This window comes from Muntiacus reevesi, chromosome 7 (assembly GCF_963930625.1).
Source record: "Muntiacus reevesi chromosome 7, mMunRee1.1, whole genome shotgun sequence".
Classification (NCBI taxonomy): domain Eukaryota; kingdom Metazoa; phylum Chordata; class Mammalia; order Artiodactyla; family Cervidae; genus Muntiacus; species Muntiacus reevesi.
The window spans coordinates 10,966,119-10,984,617 of record NC_089255.1 but is presented as its reverse complement, the minus strand read 5'-3'; the positions used below and the strand labels follow the sequence as shown (position 1 = coordinate 10,984,617).

The 18,499-nt window shown below is 44.0% G+C and overlaps 1 protein-coding gene across 1 annotated transcript in view; it reads right to left on the bottom strand.

The window, feature by feature from the left end:
• The window catches only part of THBS4 (thrombospondin 4), a 51,638-nt gene extending 34,649 nt beyond the window's left edge, over positions 1-16,989 (bottom strand). Inside the window, exons 1-2 of the mRNA XM_065941094.1 lie at positions 16,527-16,989; positions 7,201-7,404 (exon numbers count right to left, since the gene is read on the bottom strand). Of these exons, the coding sequence (XP_065797166.1) occupies positions 7,201-7,404; positions 16,527-16,614 (292 nt within the window). The 5' untranslated portion in view covers positions 16,615-16,989. The remainder of the gene's footprint in view (positions 1-7,200; positions 7,405-16,526) is intronic.
• Positions 16,990-18,499: the final 1,510 nt, after the last annotated feature.

Genomic DNA, 18,499 nt, shown 5'->3' with positions numbered 1-18,499 from the left:
AGAGTCAGACATGACTGAGCAACTGAACTGAACTGACTGAACTGAAAATTTAAGAAACTTTTTAAAAAGTTGCATCACCCTATCTGTTCATTCATTCAGCAAACATTTTTGAGCAACTAGTAAGTGCCAGGCACTGAGCTCAACGCTGGGTGGTTCTTAACGCTGTTGATTAGAGTGCTTAGGGTGTTGTTGCTACTGTTGTCATTCAGTCGCTCAGTCGTGTCCGACTCTCTGCGACCCCATGGGCTGCAGCACGCCAGGCTTCTGTGTACTTCACTAACTCCCAGAGTTTGTCCAAACTCGTGTGCCATCGGTGATGCCATCCGACCATCTCATCCTCTGTCTCTCCTCCTGCCTTCAATCTTTCCTAGCATCAGGGTTTTTTCCAATGACTTGGCTCTTCATATCAGGTGGCCAAAGTATTAGGGTTTCAGCTTCAGCACCAGTCCTTCCAAAGACTATTCAGGACTGATTTCCTGTCCAACTCTCACATCCACACTGACTACTGGAAAAAATCATAACTTTGACTAGATGGACCTTTGTCAGCAATGTGATGTCTCTGCTTCTTAATATGCTGTCTAGGTTTGTCATAGTTTTTCTTCCAAGGAGCAAGCATTTTTTAATTTCATGGCTGCAGTCACCATCTGCAGTGACTCTGGAGCCCAAGAAAATAAGTCTCTCACTGTTTCCATTGTTTCCCCATCTATTTGCCATGAAGTGTGGTACTAGATACCACGATCTTAGTTTTTGGATCTCCCACAACCTGATATCTGCAATTTACTTTTCACTGCTAGAGAAAGCATTTACAACTAGATACCACGATCTTAGTTTTTGGATCTCCCACAACCTGATATCTGCAATTTACTTTTCACTGCTAGAGAAAGCATTTACAATTATTATTGTTAAATTTCATCTGATTGTGGCTTGTTGTGTCAGCTTGGTAAGACCTTGGAAATCTTGATGATGGCATCCTATATGTTCAACTGTCTTTTCCAGCTTTGTGCCAGTTGCGAACATGATAATATACCGTCTATGTTTTCACCCTAGTCACCGATTCATTGAAAAGTTCAATGCCGAAGACAAAGCCTTGCCTGAAAACACTACATACTTTGCTACAAGGCAACTTACCAATCCCCAATAGTACTATTTATGTAGCTCATTCTTTTTTTACATGATTCAGAAAGGTATACTAAGTGACTTCATAAAATTGATTTAAAAGTTTAGGATTTATTTTTAGTAAATCTGTCTGCCTTCAAATAACCCTAGCTTTCTTTTCCAGGAAATCCCCAAATGTATGAATGATAATACAAGCCTCTGGGAGTTTGTCTGAAAGTTCACGAAAATTCTTTGCACTTTCTGCATATGACCACTTTAGCTCATTCAATGGTACCTAGTAAGAATGTGGTGAAAGTTAAAAGGGAAAATGAGCACAGCCTTCAGTACAGCCTTGCTTCACTGGAATGGCTCCATAAATAAATATTATTATAAAGTGTCTCATTTTTCCCCTTCAGTATTTGGTTCAGAATTCTAACTATTTTTTTGGCTGCACAACGTGGTTTGCAAGATTTTAGTTCCCTGGCCAGGGACTAAACCTGGGCCCTTGGTAGTGAATGCTCAGACTCCTAACCACTGGACTGACAAGGAATTCCAGAATTCTAACTTTTAAACTCTTTCATCTCTTTCAAGTTGTATCTCTCATTAACCTGCAGGCTTCAGAACAACCACTCTGAACTATTTGACTTCTCCTATCACAGGCTGAGGAGCTGGGCTGACTCTGTCCAGTCATTACCACTAGTTCTTGGAGTTCTTTTCATTTCCACAGCACCAAGTTGTTTTTCTGTGGCTGTCAAATTTAAGCTAAAGAAGCAGTCCTCATGCTTTTTCTGAGAGGTGAGGTTTTTGCTAAGGCAAGCCAAGAGTTCACCATCTCATCAGTTTTGGAAGACAGTTTCTTAAATAGTAGAGAGATGTCTCTGTCTGTCTATCTATCAAATATAGGAATCTGAAATTTTTATTGAGCTTCACAGCCTAAAAAAGTTATTATACTTTATATAAGTCAGTTTCTGCAATCACCCTGAAAGGTAGCTATTATCACCCTCGCTTTAGAGATAGTAAATTGAGGTTAAGAGTGATTCAAAGATGTTTTCATGGTGACACAGTTGTTAAGACTTTTAACTGTGACTCAAACTCAGGATACTACCTGCAAAGTTGTCTGTATGCCAGATTCAAGAAAATCAATCATATCTTCTACCCAGCCCAGGTGGTTTCTACAGAATGCTCATTTCTATCAAGATTATATCACCTGGGTTACTAATAATCTGATAGATCATTTCTATCAGAAACACTATCTGTATTTATTTTACATCTGCATCCAAATGATCTTCAACACTCATTCATTCAAAGGTGATTCTGAGCCAGACCTGCTAAGTGACAGACATTGTGAGCATCTAGAATTCCCACAAATGTTTTCCCAGCAGAGCTGCTCTTCTCAGCCTCCATTTATTCTACGCAGGCTCTTCATGAGACCCTCCATGTACAGGGCACTGCGCTATGTGCTGCAGCAGACACAAAGGGGGTTAAGGGATGTTCAGTCCCCGCCTTAAGGGCGCTTATAACCTACTGGAGAAAGGGCATATAAGTCATTCAAATCCAAGGCAAACTAAGGCACCTTCTGTGGAGGTGCAAAATTATAAGGAAAGGTGTCAGGAGGAGTTTGAGCTGTGCCTTGCACGCGGAAGATTTCAGTATCTGGAGATGGTGCAGGGCAGGCAACGCGGGCAGCAGGGGGCAAGAGCAAAAGGACAGAAAGGAGAGACAGCGCGGGTGGGTCCGGGGAACCGTAGTTAAATCCATCCCATGGAAACATGGGCTGCATGGACGGCTGGAAGGACGGATAAACTGGAAAGGCTGGTTGGGAATCAGGCAGTGGAAAGCCCTGAATGCCCAGCAGGGATGTGTCTATCTTACTCAGTTTGGGATGGGAAGTCACTCTAGGTCTCCGGGGTCAGATATAATGAGATCCAAGTTACACCTTGTGGACAGTAATGAGGCAGCCATGATAAGATGACTTGGAGAGTGAGAAACAGAGAGTTTAGTTCAGTGGTTCAGTTGGGTCCAACTCTCTGCAACCCCTTGGAATGCAGCTTGCCAGGCTTCCCTATCACCAACTCCCAGAGCTTGCTCAAACTCATGTCCACTGAGTCGGTCACGCCATCCAACCATCTCATCCTCTGTCATCCCCTTCTCCTCCTGCCTTCAATCTTTCCTAGCATCGGGGTCTTTTCCAATGAGTTAGTTCTTTGCATCAGGTGGCCAAAGTATTGGTGTTTCAGCTTCAGCATCAGTCCTTCCAATGACATTTCCTTTAGAAATCAGACTGGTTGGATCTCCTTGCAGTCCAAGGGACTCTCAAGAGGCTTCGCCAACACCACAGTTCAAAAGCATCAGTGCTCAGCTTTCTTTATGGTCAAACTCTCACATCCATATGTGACTACTGAAAAAAACCATAGCTTTGACTAGATGGACCTTTGTCAGTAATGTGATGTCTCTGCTACTTAATATGCTGTCTAGGTTTGTCATAGTTTTTCTTCCAAGCAACAAGCATCTTTTAATTTCATGGCTGCAGTCACCATCTGCAGTGATTTTGGAGCCCAAAAAACAGTCAGAGAGAAACAGAGAGCCCAGGGGCAAACTCCCTTCTTTGCAGCTCTCATGGGAAACGCTTGAATTTCTCATAGGAGCTCATCTAGGGCCCAGATAACCAAACCTTGCTCTTTGATACCATCTGTGCAGTTGCCCTCTCCCAAACCATAGGGGGAAAGATGTGTCCTATTTCCTACTCCAGTGTTACTAGTCACAAGAGATATATCTTGACTTCTGTTTCACTATTCTCCATGAAGATTAGCTGAGCCGAGTCAGCTGAATGATGACTGGGGTTCACCTTTCAGGAAGGTGATTCTTCCCCACCCTCCACAAATCACAGCAGGGGTGCATGGCCACCCGAAGGGTCAGGCCGAAGAGCAGGCCTCCTGCTCTTTGTGATCCCTTTCTCGCCTGGTGCCTGCTTCACCTACTCCCTACTCAGATGATGTGCTCACCCCTTGCCCCAACTAGTGACTGTTCTAATCCTCAGGCAACTCCACCAGCTGGTTTACTAAATGTATTACTGTAACAGGGAAGAGTCAATTCAGACTCCTGTTGGATCTGTTTCTTTGACTTTAACCTTTGCTTTCTGTTGCTGTTGTTATTATAATCATAGATAGCGGCCTGCCTCAGGGAACACTGTCCCTCTGCCTGAATGTTAAAGTGGCTGTGTTCAGCTCACAGGGCGACAATCTGACTCCGCCCACCTGTGCCTGGCTGCAGAAAAGAAGAAGTTAACACATCCTCTCCTGTTCTGCAAAACAAGTGGCCTTTTTACTTTACTTCCTCACCTTCTTTCCCACTCTGTTCCATAAAACAAACTGGCATCCAGACCCTGAAAAGAAGATTTTTTGGAGACACTATTCTGCCATCCTCTCAGTCTGCCAGCTTTCTGAATAAAGTCATATTGCTTGCTTGGACACCTGTCTCATGATTCACTGGCCTGTCATGTGGCGAGCAGAGTGAACTTGGACTCAGTAACATTACATCTGCCTTTAATTCATCTGAGGTGATTAATCTGAGGGGGCTGTGAGAGATGTGTCCCAGCTGCGGGTTCCCCTGGTAACTGACAGTCAACCTGATGTCAGCTCCCCCTACAAACGGTAGCCTCTGTATCCCCTGAACAGCCAAGACTGCTGCTTGCTGTCTGCCAGATACAGTGGGATGTCTCTCCAGGACCTTTTGCTGCAGACTTGTAAGAGCCCCTTTCCCATAAACCAGCGATGTCTGTTGCCACTTCTGGGCTCTTTGTTCAGTCTTGAGGTTGGGCAATAAGACGTACAGGTGTCCAGGATGCAACTCAACACCGCCTCTGAACACCTCCACAGGGAATTACAACCACACACATCTTTTTCTTGGACCTGATGGACCCACTGACTTCTCTTTCTTGTTCCAGTCAGAATGTGCTGTTGCTCCTTCCGAGACCTTTCAGTGATGGCAAATCTCGGCATTTTTTCCTACTGCTCCAGGGAAACTTGTATGTCAAATTCTTCAACTCTCCCAACTCTAATTTCGGTATAAATTCCTCTTCGTTTTCTGAGAATTGTCATAGGACTCCTTTTAAAAAAATATTTTTTTCTAAGAGCTATTTATCTTTTCTAGGAGGCTGAAGGTGGAGAGGTATGCACAATCATTTCCTCTTTTTTCTCCTTTAACATGGAAATCAGCTGGTATTAACAGTTGACTCACTGATGACTCTTCAAAGGAAAAACATCTACCTGCCCAAGCATCTAGCATTCCCCCAGCCTCTACGGAGCAAATAGAAAGAAATCAGTTCAGGCGGAGGGGGGAGTTTCTTCCTGTTTTTCCACTAGGGCAGATTTAGAAGTAGAGTGAGATTCAGTGAGAGTGAAAACCTAGAGGCAGAGTTTTTCACTCTACTGAGGGCCTTTTAGCCGCTAAGCTGAGTGAGCTAAAAGAGAAACCTTCCAGAGCATTTAAAATAGTTTAGATAGCTTCCTAAAAGGGAAGCTCCTCCTCTAAAGAGCAGGGTGGTTTTTATATAAACTGAGCAGCTTGGGTTCTCAGAAGACGAGCTGTTCCTTCGGTAGATCCAAGGCAAAATGGGGTTATCAGAACCAAGGTAGAGAGATGGGGGAACTGACCTCCCAACACGGCTTCAGGTGGGGCAAAGGGAGCAGGAATGGTTGAACCATTGGCTAAATCACAAACCAGGTCCCCAACTCCTTCCATGATCTGAAACCGCACCCCAGCCCCTGAGAGGCCAAGAGGAACCGAGAAAGCAGACTTGAGCGTTGGGTGGGAGTGGGAGGAGGGAAGGAGGATACTGGAAACTGACATAAAAGAAGGCACTAAAAGCCCGTTCCTTTTGGCTTTTAACTCTATTGTCCCTCGAACGCTAAGAATTAGAAGTTTCTTTCAGTTCCTAACACCTGCAGCTTTAAGTGTTCAATCACAATTAGAGTCTGAGAGAGTCTGAAGTGCTCCAAGGATCTCCTTTGTAAAGCAAATTGAAATAAATAAAAAATCTCTGCAGGAACCTCCTCTTTTTTTTTTATTAAAAACATCAGGCAGCACAGACACGTATCTGTCACATTCCTCAATAAGCAGGAACAGGTGCTGTCCCCAGGGCACGGGTAGAAGAGGAGGAGATGGAAAAACAGTGACCTTCTTCTTTGGGAGTCATTCTTAGTATACCGTAGTAACTCACTTTGACAGCGAAACATTTGACAGCAGGGGGAACAACCAAGTGACAGATCTGTGTAAATTGGCACAAAACAGGTAGAAAAGAGAGCCGTTCATTTAGTTCCACCTGTGAGATGTACTGTCTCCATCAAGTCCTGGCGCAGCTTGCAGAGCTAGGAGTTAAGGCTACCACATGCCTCTACCGGAGCACAAAAGATGGGGTGAGTGGCTATTACAAGCTGAGTGCCTATGTTCCCCTCAAATTCATATGTTGAAGCCCTGGTCCTCAGCGTGACGGTATTAGGAAGTGGACCTCTGGGAGGTAATTCGGTTTAGATGAGGTCATGAGGGTAGGGCCCTCCTGATGGCATCAGTGTCCGTATAAGAAAAGGAAGACAGAGTTTTCTCTTTCTCTCTCTCCACCAGTACACACCGAGGGAAGGCCATGTGAGGACACAGTGAGAAGCTGGCCATTTACAAGCCAGCACACAGGCTCTCACCAGGCACCTAATCTGCTGGCAGCTTGACCTTGGACTTACCAGTCTCTGGTACTATGAGAAATTAGAGTCTATTGCTTAAGTTACATACTTTATGGAGTTTATGGTATGTGTTACAGCAGATTGAACTAATATAGCGGCTTAATTGCCCTGGGTCCTGTCCCTTCAGGAACTGGATCCAGAATAACATGAGGATGGGGCAATCCCAAAGCGCATTTTGGCCATAAGCAAGTCTTCCTTCTTTCTCCAGATATCAACTCACCCTCCCTGTACAGGTAAATGTACAATTAGAAGAATTTGGTATTTAAAGTTGAAATGAATGGTGGATGGAACCACCGAAAGGAAAGAAGACCCCCCAAATCCTGGAAGAGGCAGAGAGGATTTTTAAGAAAATGATTTCTACAAACTGGCTTACCTTTGTTTAAGCGTCCCATGACAGTAAATTCAAAATATTTGCTGTGGTCAGCTGAAGAGTAAAGGCCGAAGATGGTGGCTGAGCTTTTCGACTGTAGCTTGAAGGTGGAGATCACATAGAGCTCGTTCAGAGTGGGGTCTGTCAGGATTGGCTGCAGAACACTTGGGTTCAGCCTCTGGCTGGCAGATGGGAGAAGGTCAAAGACTGGGGAGAATGGGAAGACAAGGACAATCAGTGAAAGGTCTAACTTAGGGACAGACGTGGTGTTTTTTTTTTTTTTTTTTGGGGGGGGGGGAATAATTTTCACAGTAAGCAATGAAGTAAACTGATATTATAATCATTTTCCCATATTGTCAAACTCGCCAGTTCTCTCTTATCACTCTACAGTGACTGGCTATTTGAGCCAGAAGAAAGATAGCACAATATTCATCACCAGGTTATACACCCCAAGAGAAGACAAAATTTGCAAACCCATTTTGCCTGAAGAAGTGACTGAAAATGCCCATCAGGAAAAACACTAAATGTTTAGTATGTGGGGGATCAGGAAAGAACATGAGCTTCCCAGGTGGGGCTAGTGGTAAAGAACCCACCTGCCAACATAGGAGACAGAAGAGACGATGCAGGTTTGATCCTTGGATCGGGAAGATCCCCTGGAGGAGGGCATGACAACCCACTCCAGTATTCCTGCCTGGAGAATCCCATGGACAGAGGAGCCTGGCGGGCTATAGTCTATGGGATCGCAGAGAGTTGGACATGACTGAAGCAACCTTAGTATGCACGCATGCGTACAGGTAAGAGTATCCAAGTCACTGTTTTTTTTATGTCCCCTAGTAGTGAATTTCTGCCTTGGGATCCTTCATGTGCCTCCTGGACCAAATCCAACTGTCTATTCCTAGTCAGTAATAAATGACAAGGGGGAATGCCACATAAAGCATGGGTGTGGTGGGAGATAACAGTGTCAACAAAACAATTTGCTACCTTTGTAGGACCTAAGTGTGCCTTTGTGCATTTATAGTTCTCCAATATTTCTCTAAGAAATTGTGACTCTGACAATGTGGAAACAAAATAGAAACAAAACAGTACAAAGTGCTTTCTGTTTCTTGACTGTAACCCAACAGAGTTGGTCTACAAAATCTAGAATCTAAATTTATATTGTACAAGTTGCTTTTGATACAAGCCAGCTGCACTTTTAAACTTTATGAAAGCTATAAAAAAAAAAAGTGTGTCCAGTTAATTTCAAAGGCAAAGGCCAAATTTGGGTAACTCTTGCTAGACTGTTACCTAGTATTTCTTTTGGTTTATGCAAAATTGTTTGAACAATTCCACAGCCTGCAAGAACTTCAGGCTCCAGAGCTGTTTTCTGGATATAATAATCCGGTTACTAAAGATGGTCATAGTATTCGTAATTTATAAAGAGTTCTTACAAATTAATGAAATAAGCACCCTAACAGAAAAAAAAATGGGCATATAACATGCAAAAACAATTTACAGAAAAGGTATGACAAGGGCGAATGAGTACATAAATAATGCGTTCACATGCTTAACTAACGATGAAGGAATTGCTAACTTAAACCTGAAGGTAGGGCTTCCCCCTGGTGATCCAGTTAAGAATATACCTGCCAACGCAGGGGACCCTGGTTCGACCCCTGCTCTGAGAAGATCCCACATGCTTCAGGGCAACTAAACGCGTCTGCCACAACTGCTGAGCCAGTGCCCTAGAGCTCGCAAGGCACAACCAAGGAGCCCACACACCACAACTACTGAAGCCTGTGTGCCAAGAGCTGGTGCTCAACAAGAGAAGCCTCCACAATGAGAAGCCTGCACAGGGCAAGGGAGGGGAGCCCTGCTCCCCGCAACCAGAGACAGCCCTTGCCCAGCAAACAAGACAGAGCATGGCCATAAATAAATAAACAAACGTCAAAAAACACATTAAGGTATTGTTTCCCTCATCAAACTGAAAAAACAATAAATACAACAATAGCCAACTGTCGGTGAGAATTCGGGGAACTGGGTACTCACAAACCGGTGGGTAAAAATTTACACTAGAATAAACACTTTGAAGCCAGTTTAAAAAACAGTATCAAAGACCCTAAGACACACATGCTCTTTGATTTAGTGACTCTACTAAAGGAATTTATCTTAAGACAATAATGGATAACACAGTAATGTATTTAGGTCGAAGGAGATTCACCACCAGTATTAATTCTAAAGCTTCTATATATGAAGGAGTTACGTGAAAATCTAATTGGAAGAGGTGGGAAACTTGGATCTTTGCTGGCATAGCATTTCACCTCTCTTTACCAGAGATAGTAGGGCTGGACAGAGATTACAAGGGTTCAGCCGTCCTAAGTCATCCTGTGGCACTGCAAATGTTCAATAAATAATTTACAATTTCAAAACACTGGAAACAATCAAGTGTCCTACCCTAGAGCCCTGGCTAAATATAGTTTATGCTGCGTTTAGTCTCATCCAACTCTTTGCGACCCCATGGACTGTAGCCAGACAGGCTTCCCTGTCCATGACAGTTCTCCAGGCTAACATACTGGAGTGGGTTGCCATGCCCTCCTCCAGGGGATCTTCCCAACCCAGGGATAGAACCCAGGTCTCCCCCATTGCCGGCGGATTATTTACTGTCTGAGCCACCAGAGAAGACCAAGAATACTGGGGTGGGGAGCCTATCCCTTCTCCAGGGGATCTTCCCAACCCAGGAATTGAACCAGGGTCTCCTGCATTGCAGGCAGATTCTTTACCAGCTGAGCTACCCAGTAAATTTTGGTCCACCCAAAAAGAGGAATACTATCTATTAAAAAGGGTAACACAGCTGAATACTTACAAGGGAAAGATGCTCATGACATATTAAGGGGAGAAAGATTATCACAGTAATCCAAGTCTATGTCCCAACTAGTAATGCTGAAGAAGCTGAAGTTGAACGGTTCTATGAAGACCCACAAGACCTTCTAGAACTAACACCCAAAAAAGAAGTCCTTTTCATTACAGGGGACTGGAATGCAAAAGTAGGAAGTCAAGAGATACATGGAGTAACAGGCAAACTTGACCCTGGAGTACAGAATGAAGCAGGGCAAAGGCTAATAGAGTTCTGCCAAGAGAACACACTGGTCATAGCAAACACCCTCTTCCAACAACACAAGAGAAGACTCTACACATGGACACCACCAATTGGTCAACACTGAAATCAGATTAATTATATTCTTTGAGGCCAAAGATAGAAAAGCTGTATACAGTCAGCAAAAACAAGACCAGGAGCTGACTGTCGCTCAGATCATGAAATCCTTACTGCCAAATTCAGACTTAAATTGAAGAAAGCAGGGAAAATCACTAGACCATTCAGGTAAGACCTAAATCAAATCCCTTACAATTATACAGTGGAAGTGAGAAATAGATTCACAGGATTAGATCTGATAGACAGAGTGCCTGAAGAACTATGGATGGATGTTCGTGACATTGTACAGGAGGCAGAGATCAAGACCATCCCCATGGAAAAGAAATGCAAAAAGGCAAAATGGTTGTCTGAGGAGGACTTACAAATAGCTGAAAAAAGAAGAGAAGCTAAAGGCAAAAGAGAAAAGGAAAGATATACCCATTTGAATGCAGGGTTCCAAAGAATAGCAAGGAGAGATAAGAAAGCCTTCCTCAGAGATCAATGCAAATAAATAGAGGAAAACAATAGAATGGGAAAAACGAGAGATCTCTTCAAGAAAATTAGAGATACCAAGGGAACATTTCATGCAAAGATGGGCACAATAAAGGACAGAAATGGAATGGACCTAACAGAAGCAGAAGATATTAAGAGGTGGCAAGAATACACAGAAGAACTACACAAAAAAGATCTTCACAACCCAGATAATCACGATGGTGTGATCACTCACCTAGAGCCAGACATCCTGGAATGCGAAGTCAAGTGGGCCTTAGGAAGCATCACTATGAACAAAGCTAGTGGAGGTGATGGAATTCCAGTTGAGCTATTTCAAATTCTAAAAGATGATGCTGTGAAAGTGCTACACTCAAGATGATAGCAAATTTGGAAAACTCAGCAGTGTCCACAGGACTGGAAAAGGTCAGCTTTTATTCCAATCCCAAAGAAAGGCAGTGCCAAAGAATGCTCAAACTACCACACAATTGCACTCATCTCACACGCTAGCAAAGTAATGTTCAAAATCCTCCAAGCTAGGCTTCCACAGTACATGAACCGTGACCTTCCAGATGTTCAAGCTGGATTTAGAAAAAGCAGAGGAACCAGAGATCAAACTGCCAACATCTTCTGGGTCATCGAAAAAGCAAGAGAGTTCCAGAAAAACATCTACTTGTGCTTTATTGGCTGTGCCAAAGCCTTTGTCTGTGTGGATCACAACAAACTGTGGAAAATTCTTAAAGAGATGGGAATACCAGACCACCTTACCTGCCTCTTGAGAAACCTATATGCAGGTCAGGAAGCAACAGTTAGAACTGGACATGGAACAGACTGGTTTGAAATTGGGAAAGTAGTATATCAAGGCTGTATATTGTCACCCTGCTTATTTAACTTTAATGCAGAGTACATCATGAGAAACGCTGGGCTGGATGAAGCACAAGCTGGGATCAAGATTGCCAGGAGAAATATCAATAACCTCAGATATACAGATGATACCACCCTTATGGCAGAAAGCGAAGAACTAAAAAGCCTCTTGATGAAAGTGAAAAAACCTCTTGATGAGAGTGAAAAAGCTGGCTTAAAGCTCAACATTCAAAAACTAAGATCTTGGCACCTGGTCCCATCAATTCATGGCAAATAGGTGGGAAAACAATGGGAACAGTGACAGACTTTATTTTCTTGGGCTCCAAAATCACTGCAGATAGTGACTGCAGTCATGAAATTAAAAGACACTTGCTCCTTGGAAGAAAAGCTATGACCAACCTAGACAGCATATTAAAAAGCAGAGACATTACTCTGCCAACAAAGGTCTATCTAGTCACAGCTATGGTTTTCAGTAGTCATGTATGGATGTGACAGTTGGACTATAAAGAAAGCTGAGCACTGAAAAATTGATGCTTTTGAACTGTGGCATTGGAGGAGACTCTTGAGAGTCCCTTGAACTACAAGGAGATCCAACCAGTCCATCCTAAAGGAAACCAGTCCTGAATATTCACTGGAAGGACTGATGCTGAAGCTGAAACTCCAATACTTTGGCCACCTGACGGGAAGAACTGATTCATTGAAAAGACCCTGATCCTGGGAAAGATTGAAAGCGGGAGGAGAAGGGGACAACAGAGGATGATATGGTTGGATGGCATCACCGAATCAATGGACATGAGTTTGAGTAAACTCTGGGATTTGGTGATGGACAGGGAAGCCTGGTGTGCTGCAGTCCATGAGGTCACAAAGAGTCTGACATGACTGAGCAACTGAACTGAACTACAAAAAGAACTGAAAAGCAATATGACAAAATGCTAACATGAATAGTACCTATCTCTGGGCTGTATGATTATATTTACATTTTAAACTTCCTTTTCTTTTGTTTATCCAATTTTCTGTTGCTGTTTTTTTTTTTTTACAATTGAGATGTATTACTTTTGTAAGAAAAAATATTTATAAAAGAAATAGGTAAAAGCCTAGTTACTTAGGAATGTCTACTCTTTTTATAAGATGATCTGTCTTCAGGTTGGGTCTGTATGCTTTCATGTATACTGAGAAACTTTCACAATAATGAAATTAACACTAGCAGTGTTGGAAAGCAGATTCTCTATTATGTTCTTTCTTGTGTCCCACATTCCCCAAACGTGAGGATTGCTGCCCAGTATACTTCAAGAGGGGGTGGAGAATTTTTACACTTAGAGAGAATTGGAAACTTTATACTTTCACCAGTGAAAGAGAAGGGAAATAAGATAACATATTTAAAAGTTCCCTCTAGGACAAGACATCTTCAGGAAAGAGATGTGTGTTTCAAGGATGGGAACTGCATGCAAAACTAAACTCTTCGTATTCCTGATTGTTGCTTTGACCATGATTACTTCATAATTCACCTCAAAGTAAATCAACCACATCTCAATCTGTATGGTTCTTCTAATCCACTGTCTTTGCTCTCAAGAGGCAGAGTTGGGATTAGTTAGTAATGAGTTTGGAGAGCATTCTGAAAAGGAAATGAGGCACTACAAGTTTCTATTAATGTTATTACACTTCAGTAATAGTGCCAAGATCCAAGCACAATCTTCTAGTGTTACAGGTGAAATTACTGCTACCAATAAGCCCAACCACCATGTCATGAAAATCAAATACTTACTAATAAGACTAGTAAGGCAGCTCAGAGGAAAAAGGAAACGAGAAAATTTTTCAGCTGAGCTGATAGCTGCAAGACTAATCAATTCAATAAAGGAATCTATCAGAAATTTGACATAATCAGATCATCTACAGCAATTAAATTAACCAGATAATGTAGGTAAAGCCTGATTTCAAGTCTCCATAAAACAGGCAGCTCTGTCTCAGGAGAAGCAAAATCCATACCTGCACACCATGAGGTTGCATGTTCAAATGTCAAGAAATCAAGTAACACAAAATATTAGACCCATGAATTCAAACCTGTTAAATAGTGTCTGCAATAAGAAAGTTTTTGAATTGTATTAAAAAGCTTCCTTCTGACACCAAAAGCAAAGGCAACAAAGAAAAGTAAACAAGTGAGACGACATCAAACTAAAAGGTGTCTACACAGCAAGGGAAACCAGTGAAATGAAAACGCAACCTACAGAGTGGGAGAAAATATCTGCACATCACAGCTCTGCCGTAAGGGGTTACGATCCAAAACACATAATGAATTCATACAACTCAACAGAAAAGACAAGCAAAACAACAAAGAATGACCAAACATATTTAAAATTGGGCAGAAAATCCAAACAAACTTTTCCCCAAAGAAGACAGACAGCCAGTGTATACATGAACAGATGCCCAACATCACTGATAACCAGAGAAATGCAAATCAAAACCATAGCGACATGTTACCTTACACCTGTTAGAATGGCTATTATTAAAAAGACAAGAAACCAAGTGTTGCTGAGCATGTGGGTAAAAGGGAACACTTGTACACCACCGGTGGGAATGCAAGTTGGTGCAGCCACTATGGAAAACAGTATGAAGGTTTCTCAAAAAATTAAAAATAGAACTACCATCAGTTCAGTTTAGTTCAGTCGCTCAGTCGTGTCCGACTCTTTGCAACCCCATGAATCGCAGCACACCAGGCCTCCCTGTCCATCACCAACTCCTGGAGTTTACTCAAACTCATGCCCATTGAGTCGGTGATGCCATCCAGCCATCTCATCCTCTGTCGTCCCCTTCTCCTCCTGCCTCCAATCTCTGCCAGCATCAGGGTCTTTTCCAATGAGTCAACTCTTCGCATGAGGTGGCCAAAGTATTGGAGTTTCAGCTTCAGCATCAGTCCTTCTAATGAACACCCAGGACTTATCTCCTTTAGGATGGACTGGTTGGATCTCCTTGCAGTCCAAGGGACTCTCATGAGTCTTCTCCAACACCACAGTTCAAAAACATCAATGATCCAGCAATTCTACCCCTGGGTATTTATCCAAAGAAAATGAAACCATTAACTCCAAAAGATACATGGAGTTATTCATCACAGCACTATTTATAATAGCCAAGATATGAAAACAACCTGTGTCTATCAATGGATGAATGGATAAAGAAAATGACATATATGTGTGTATAGACACATATATGATAGAGTATTATCCAATCATAAAAAAGGAATGAAATCTTGCCATTTATAACAACATGGATGGACTTCACGGGTATTACGCTAAGTGCAATTAAGTCAGGTGGGGGAAAAACAAATTATGCATGATCTCACATGTGGAATCTTAAAAACAAACAAACAAGAAGAATCTCATAGAATGCAGAGAACAGACTAATGGTTGCCAGAAGTGGGAGTGGTGGTTGTGGGGGTGAAATAGATGGAGAAGGCCAAAAGGGACAAACTTCTAGTTATAAAATAAGCCATGGGGATATAACGTACAGCCTGGTGACTACAGTTAATAGTACTGTATTGCATATTTGAGAGTTGCTAAGAGAGTAGATCTTAAAGTCCTCATCACAAGGAAAAAAATTGCAGCCATGTGTGGCCACAGATATTAACTAGACTTGTGGTGAACGTTTTGCAATGTATATAATTATCAAATCATTATGTTGTACACGTGAAACTAACATAACATTATATGCCAATTATACATTAATTTTTTTTTTTAAGGTTTCCTTTCCTATCTTCCCAGAAGCAAGGTTACAATGAATAAACTACAGCGTTTTAAACATTTCAACTCAAACTAAAAGCAGTTCAGTACCCCCTGACAATACAATTCTGGTCTCCCGGTCTGGAATCAGAATTAGTTACTTGGTGAAATGCAAAGTTTAAACGGGTAATAACTGCAGTGGGAGGGGAAGGGGCCAGGACAAGCAATCTCGATTCTGGCTTCCTAGAAATAGCAATTTTTACTTCAAGTTTTATTTCCTTAGCAGGAAAGAAATTAACCCCAGGCATCAATTTCAAACAGATGAAGGCTATCACTGGCTAGCCAATTAGAGTCCTAAGATCTTTTCTTGGTTAAATAACTTCTTCCTTTCGGTCTTCCCAAAATTCTATTTAAGCTTAAGTGCTTTCTGCACAACGGTTCTTTTCACAAAGGGGTTTGAAGATTGATTATCCAAGTGCTTTTCAAGTTATTTATCGACTTTTTAACCTCTGTAGAGAAAGACTCATTTCTTAGTCTTCCCGTTCAATTTACCTCCAGAATCAAGAGATCAAGCCAACTCCCAAAGCCCCAGCAGAGCTGGAGCAGAAAAAGGTTAGTGGCAGGGCAACAGAGTAATACTGCACCTTTCTTGGGTATGTGGCCTCAGACGAGGCTAACGTCGAAGGGTTTAGGGTGTCATCGCTGAGGGGAGGGCGGACCACAGTGCCGCAGGGCCGGGAACCCAGATTTCACCGTACTCCAGACGGGACGTGTTCGAGGTCTAGGGCCGCGCTACAGGCTTGGAAGTGAACCCCACCTCTTTGCCTAGATTGAAAATAAATTTTACACCCCCCTCCCCTCCAAACTATTGTATAGTCAGTTGATCTCACCGCCAGTTAATCGAACCTCCGAAAATTCTACTCTCTAATGACCTATTCCAAGCACAATACGTTTTGCCTCGGGCCCGAGAGGCACAGAGAGGCGCCCAGAGGGACCCAGGAGCCAAGGGCGGAGCAGCGCGCGGGGCTGGTCCCTCCATTCGCCCCAGCGGAGCTGCGGGACGGCGGGCTCGGTGGCCCGGAGCCCGGCCCGCACCCACTTACCCTGCGGGGTGGCCTGGGCGCCGGCCCCCAGCCAGGGCTGCAGGGCCAGGTGCAGCAGGAGGACGGTGGCTCCGCGCGGGGCCAGCATGTTGGCTCTCCGCGCTCCCCGCGGGCCCGCGGGAGTCTCGGCAGCGGGGCCCCGCCTGGGCGTGAGGGCGGCGCGCGGCCCCGGGTCGGGCTTCCCGCGGGCGGCGCAGGTGAGGCGAGCGCGGCGGCGTCCGGGCAGCCGTCGGGGGCCGCGCTCGCGTCCTGGCGCCGCGGAGCTGGGTGCGCTGGCGGCGGGGCTGCGCGCTTTATGGTCCGGCCGGCCGGGGCGGGGAAGGGCCGAGGCCGGGGCGGCCCCCTTGGCCAGGATCCCCTTTGGCCGGGAAGTGTGGGGGTGGCCGGAGCGGCGGAGAGAAAGGCGTGAGCGTGGGGACCGGGGACGATAAGGGCCCCCCTCCGCCCGACTCGGTTCTGGGGAGGTGGGCGTGGTCGCCGGCCCCGGAAGGACGAGGAAGTTAGGAGGGTGGGAAGAGCGAGGATGGGGCTGGCGAGAAAGTGAGGACACGCAGGACAGCGAAGAAGGAGAAGAGGGGGGCAAAGGAAGCAGAAAATGACACTGACCCGCTAGCTTTGGGCACCGTCCCTCCCCCACCTCTTCTTTTCAGACCGGAACATTGTTTGGACAAGCTTTTAACACCCGTCTTGGGCTCTGCGCGAACTTCTGCCTCCCAAGGTGGTCCGGTGAACAATTCGTCTCTTTTATTTCTTCAAGCTTGTCTTGAATACTTCAGATGATGAATATTTTCCCCATCAGGCTTTGGGATGTGAACAGTGAATGTTTCAAAGTTTTTGAGTTTTTAATGGAAATAAAACACATCTCAAGGAATCTATCCAGACAGAACCATTTATAGGATGGTAGAGTTTTATGGAGTATTTTTTTCCAAATACTTGTCTGCCCACTTCTGTTTCACCCTCCCAAAAGATTCCAAGTGACAGTTTAAAGCTATGGGAGTAGGACCTAAAAGAGAGGGAAGGAACATAAGGAATTAGCTTTCCTTCTAGGCAAAGCCCCCTAAAAATAATGTGGATTAACTAGAGGAAAAAATATTTCAGAACAATGGTAAACTTCCCCCTCATAAACAATCTTGACTAATGGAGAAAATCCAGCAATGTATTTATATCCCTTTCTTTAAGTCTCAAAGAATTCCATTTCAAAGTTTAAGAATAAGCCACACACTGCCACAAGCTGGAAGATTAACTCATCATCTTATTCCCAAACTGTACTAGAGTAACTCCAGTTGTGATTCCATTTACAGCTAATGACCTGGAAATTTGTGAGCTATAGTCAGAGTTCCTTTCTATTATATATATTCGAGGTCTACCATATTCTAGCTCGGGCTTCATTTAATGCCATGGTACACTGAAGTTTCTGTATGGAGTGGGTCACCGTATGTCTGCATATGGGAGAGCACTGAAGAGACAAGGGCACATGTTTCCGCAGTGTGACCGCAGTGAGATGGCTTAGACTTGGGCTTCCCAGGTGGCCCCAGTGGTAAAGAATCCATCTGCCAATGCAGGAGGTGCAAGTTCGATCCCTGGGTTGGGAAGATGCCGTGGAGAAGGAAATGGCAACCCACTCCAGTATTCTTGCCTGGGAAATCTCATGGACAGAGGAGCCTGGAGGGCTACAGTCCATAGGGCCACAAAGAATCAGACACGACTGAGCACGCATGCGGAGTCTTCAAGCCTCCAGACGGTGTCCTCAGGAGTGGCCTGGGATACAGGGGGCTCCAGACTCCCAGCTTCTACTTTAAGCCCAACAGCTTTGCTTGTATATGTTTTTTACAATGGACTTCAGAGTAAGTGGGACTAAGCTGGAAGTTATTTGAAGGCAGATCCCATATTTTTAAATCATCTCTGTTTAGTACTCTTTCCTAGGCCTCCCCAAATCCCAGCAGATTCCCAGAAAAATAGCTTGCACAGGTAGG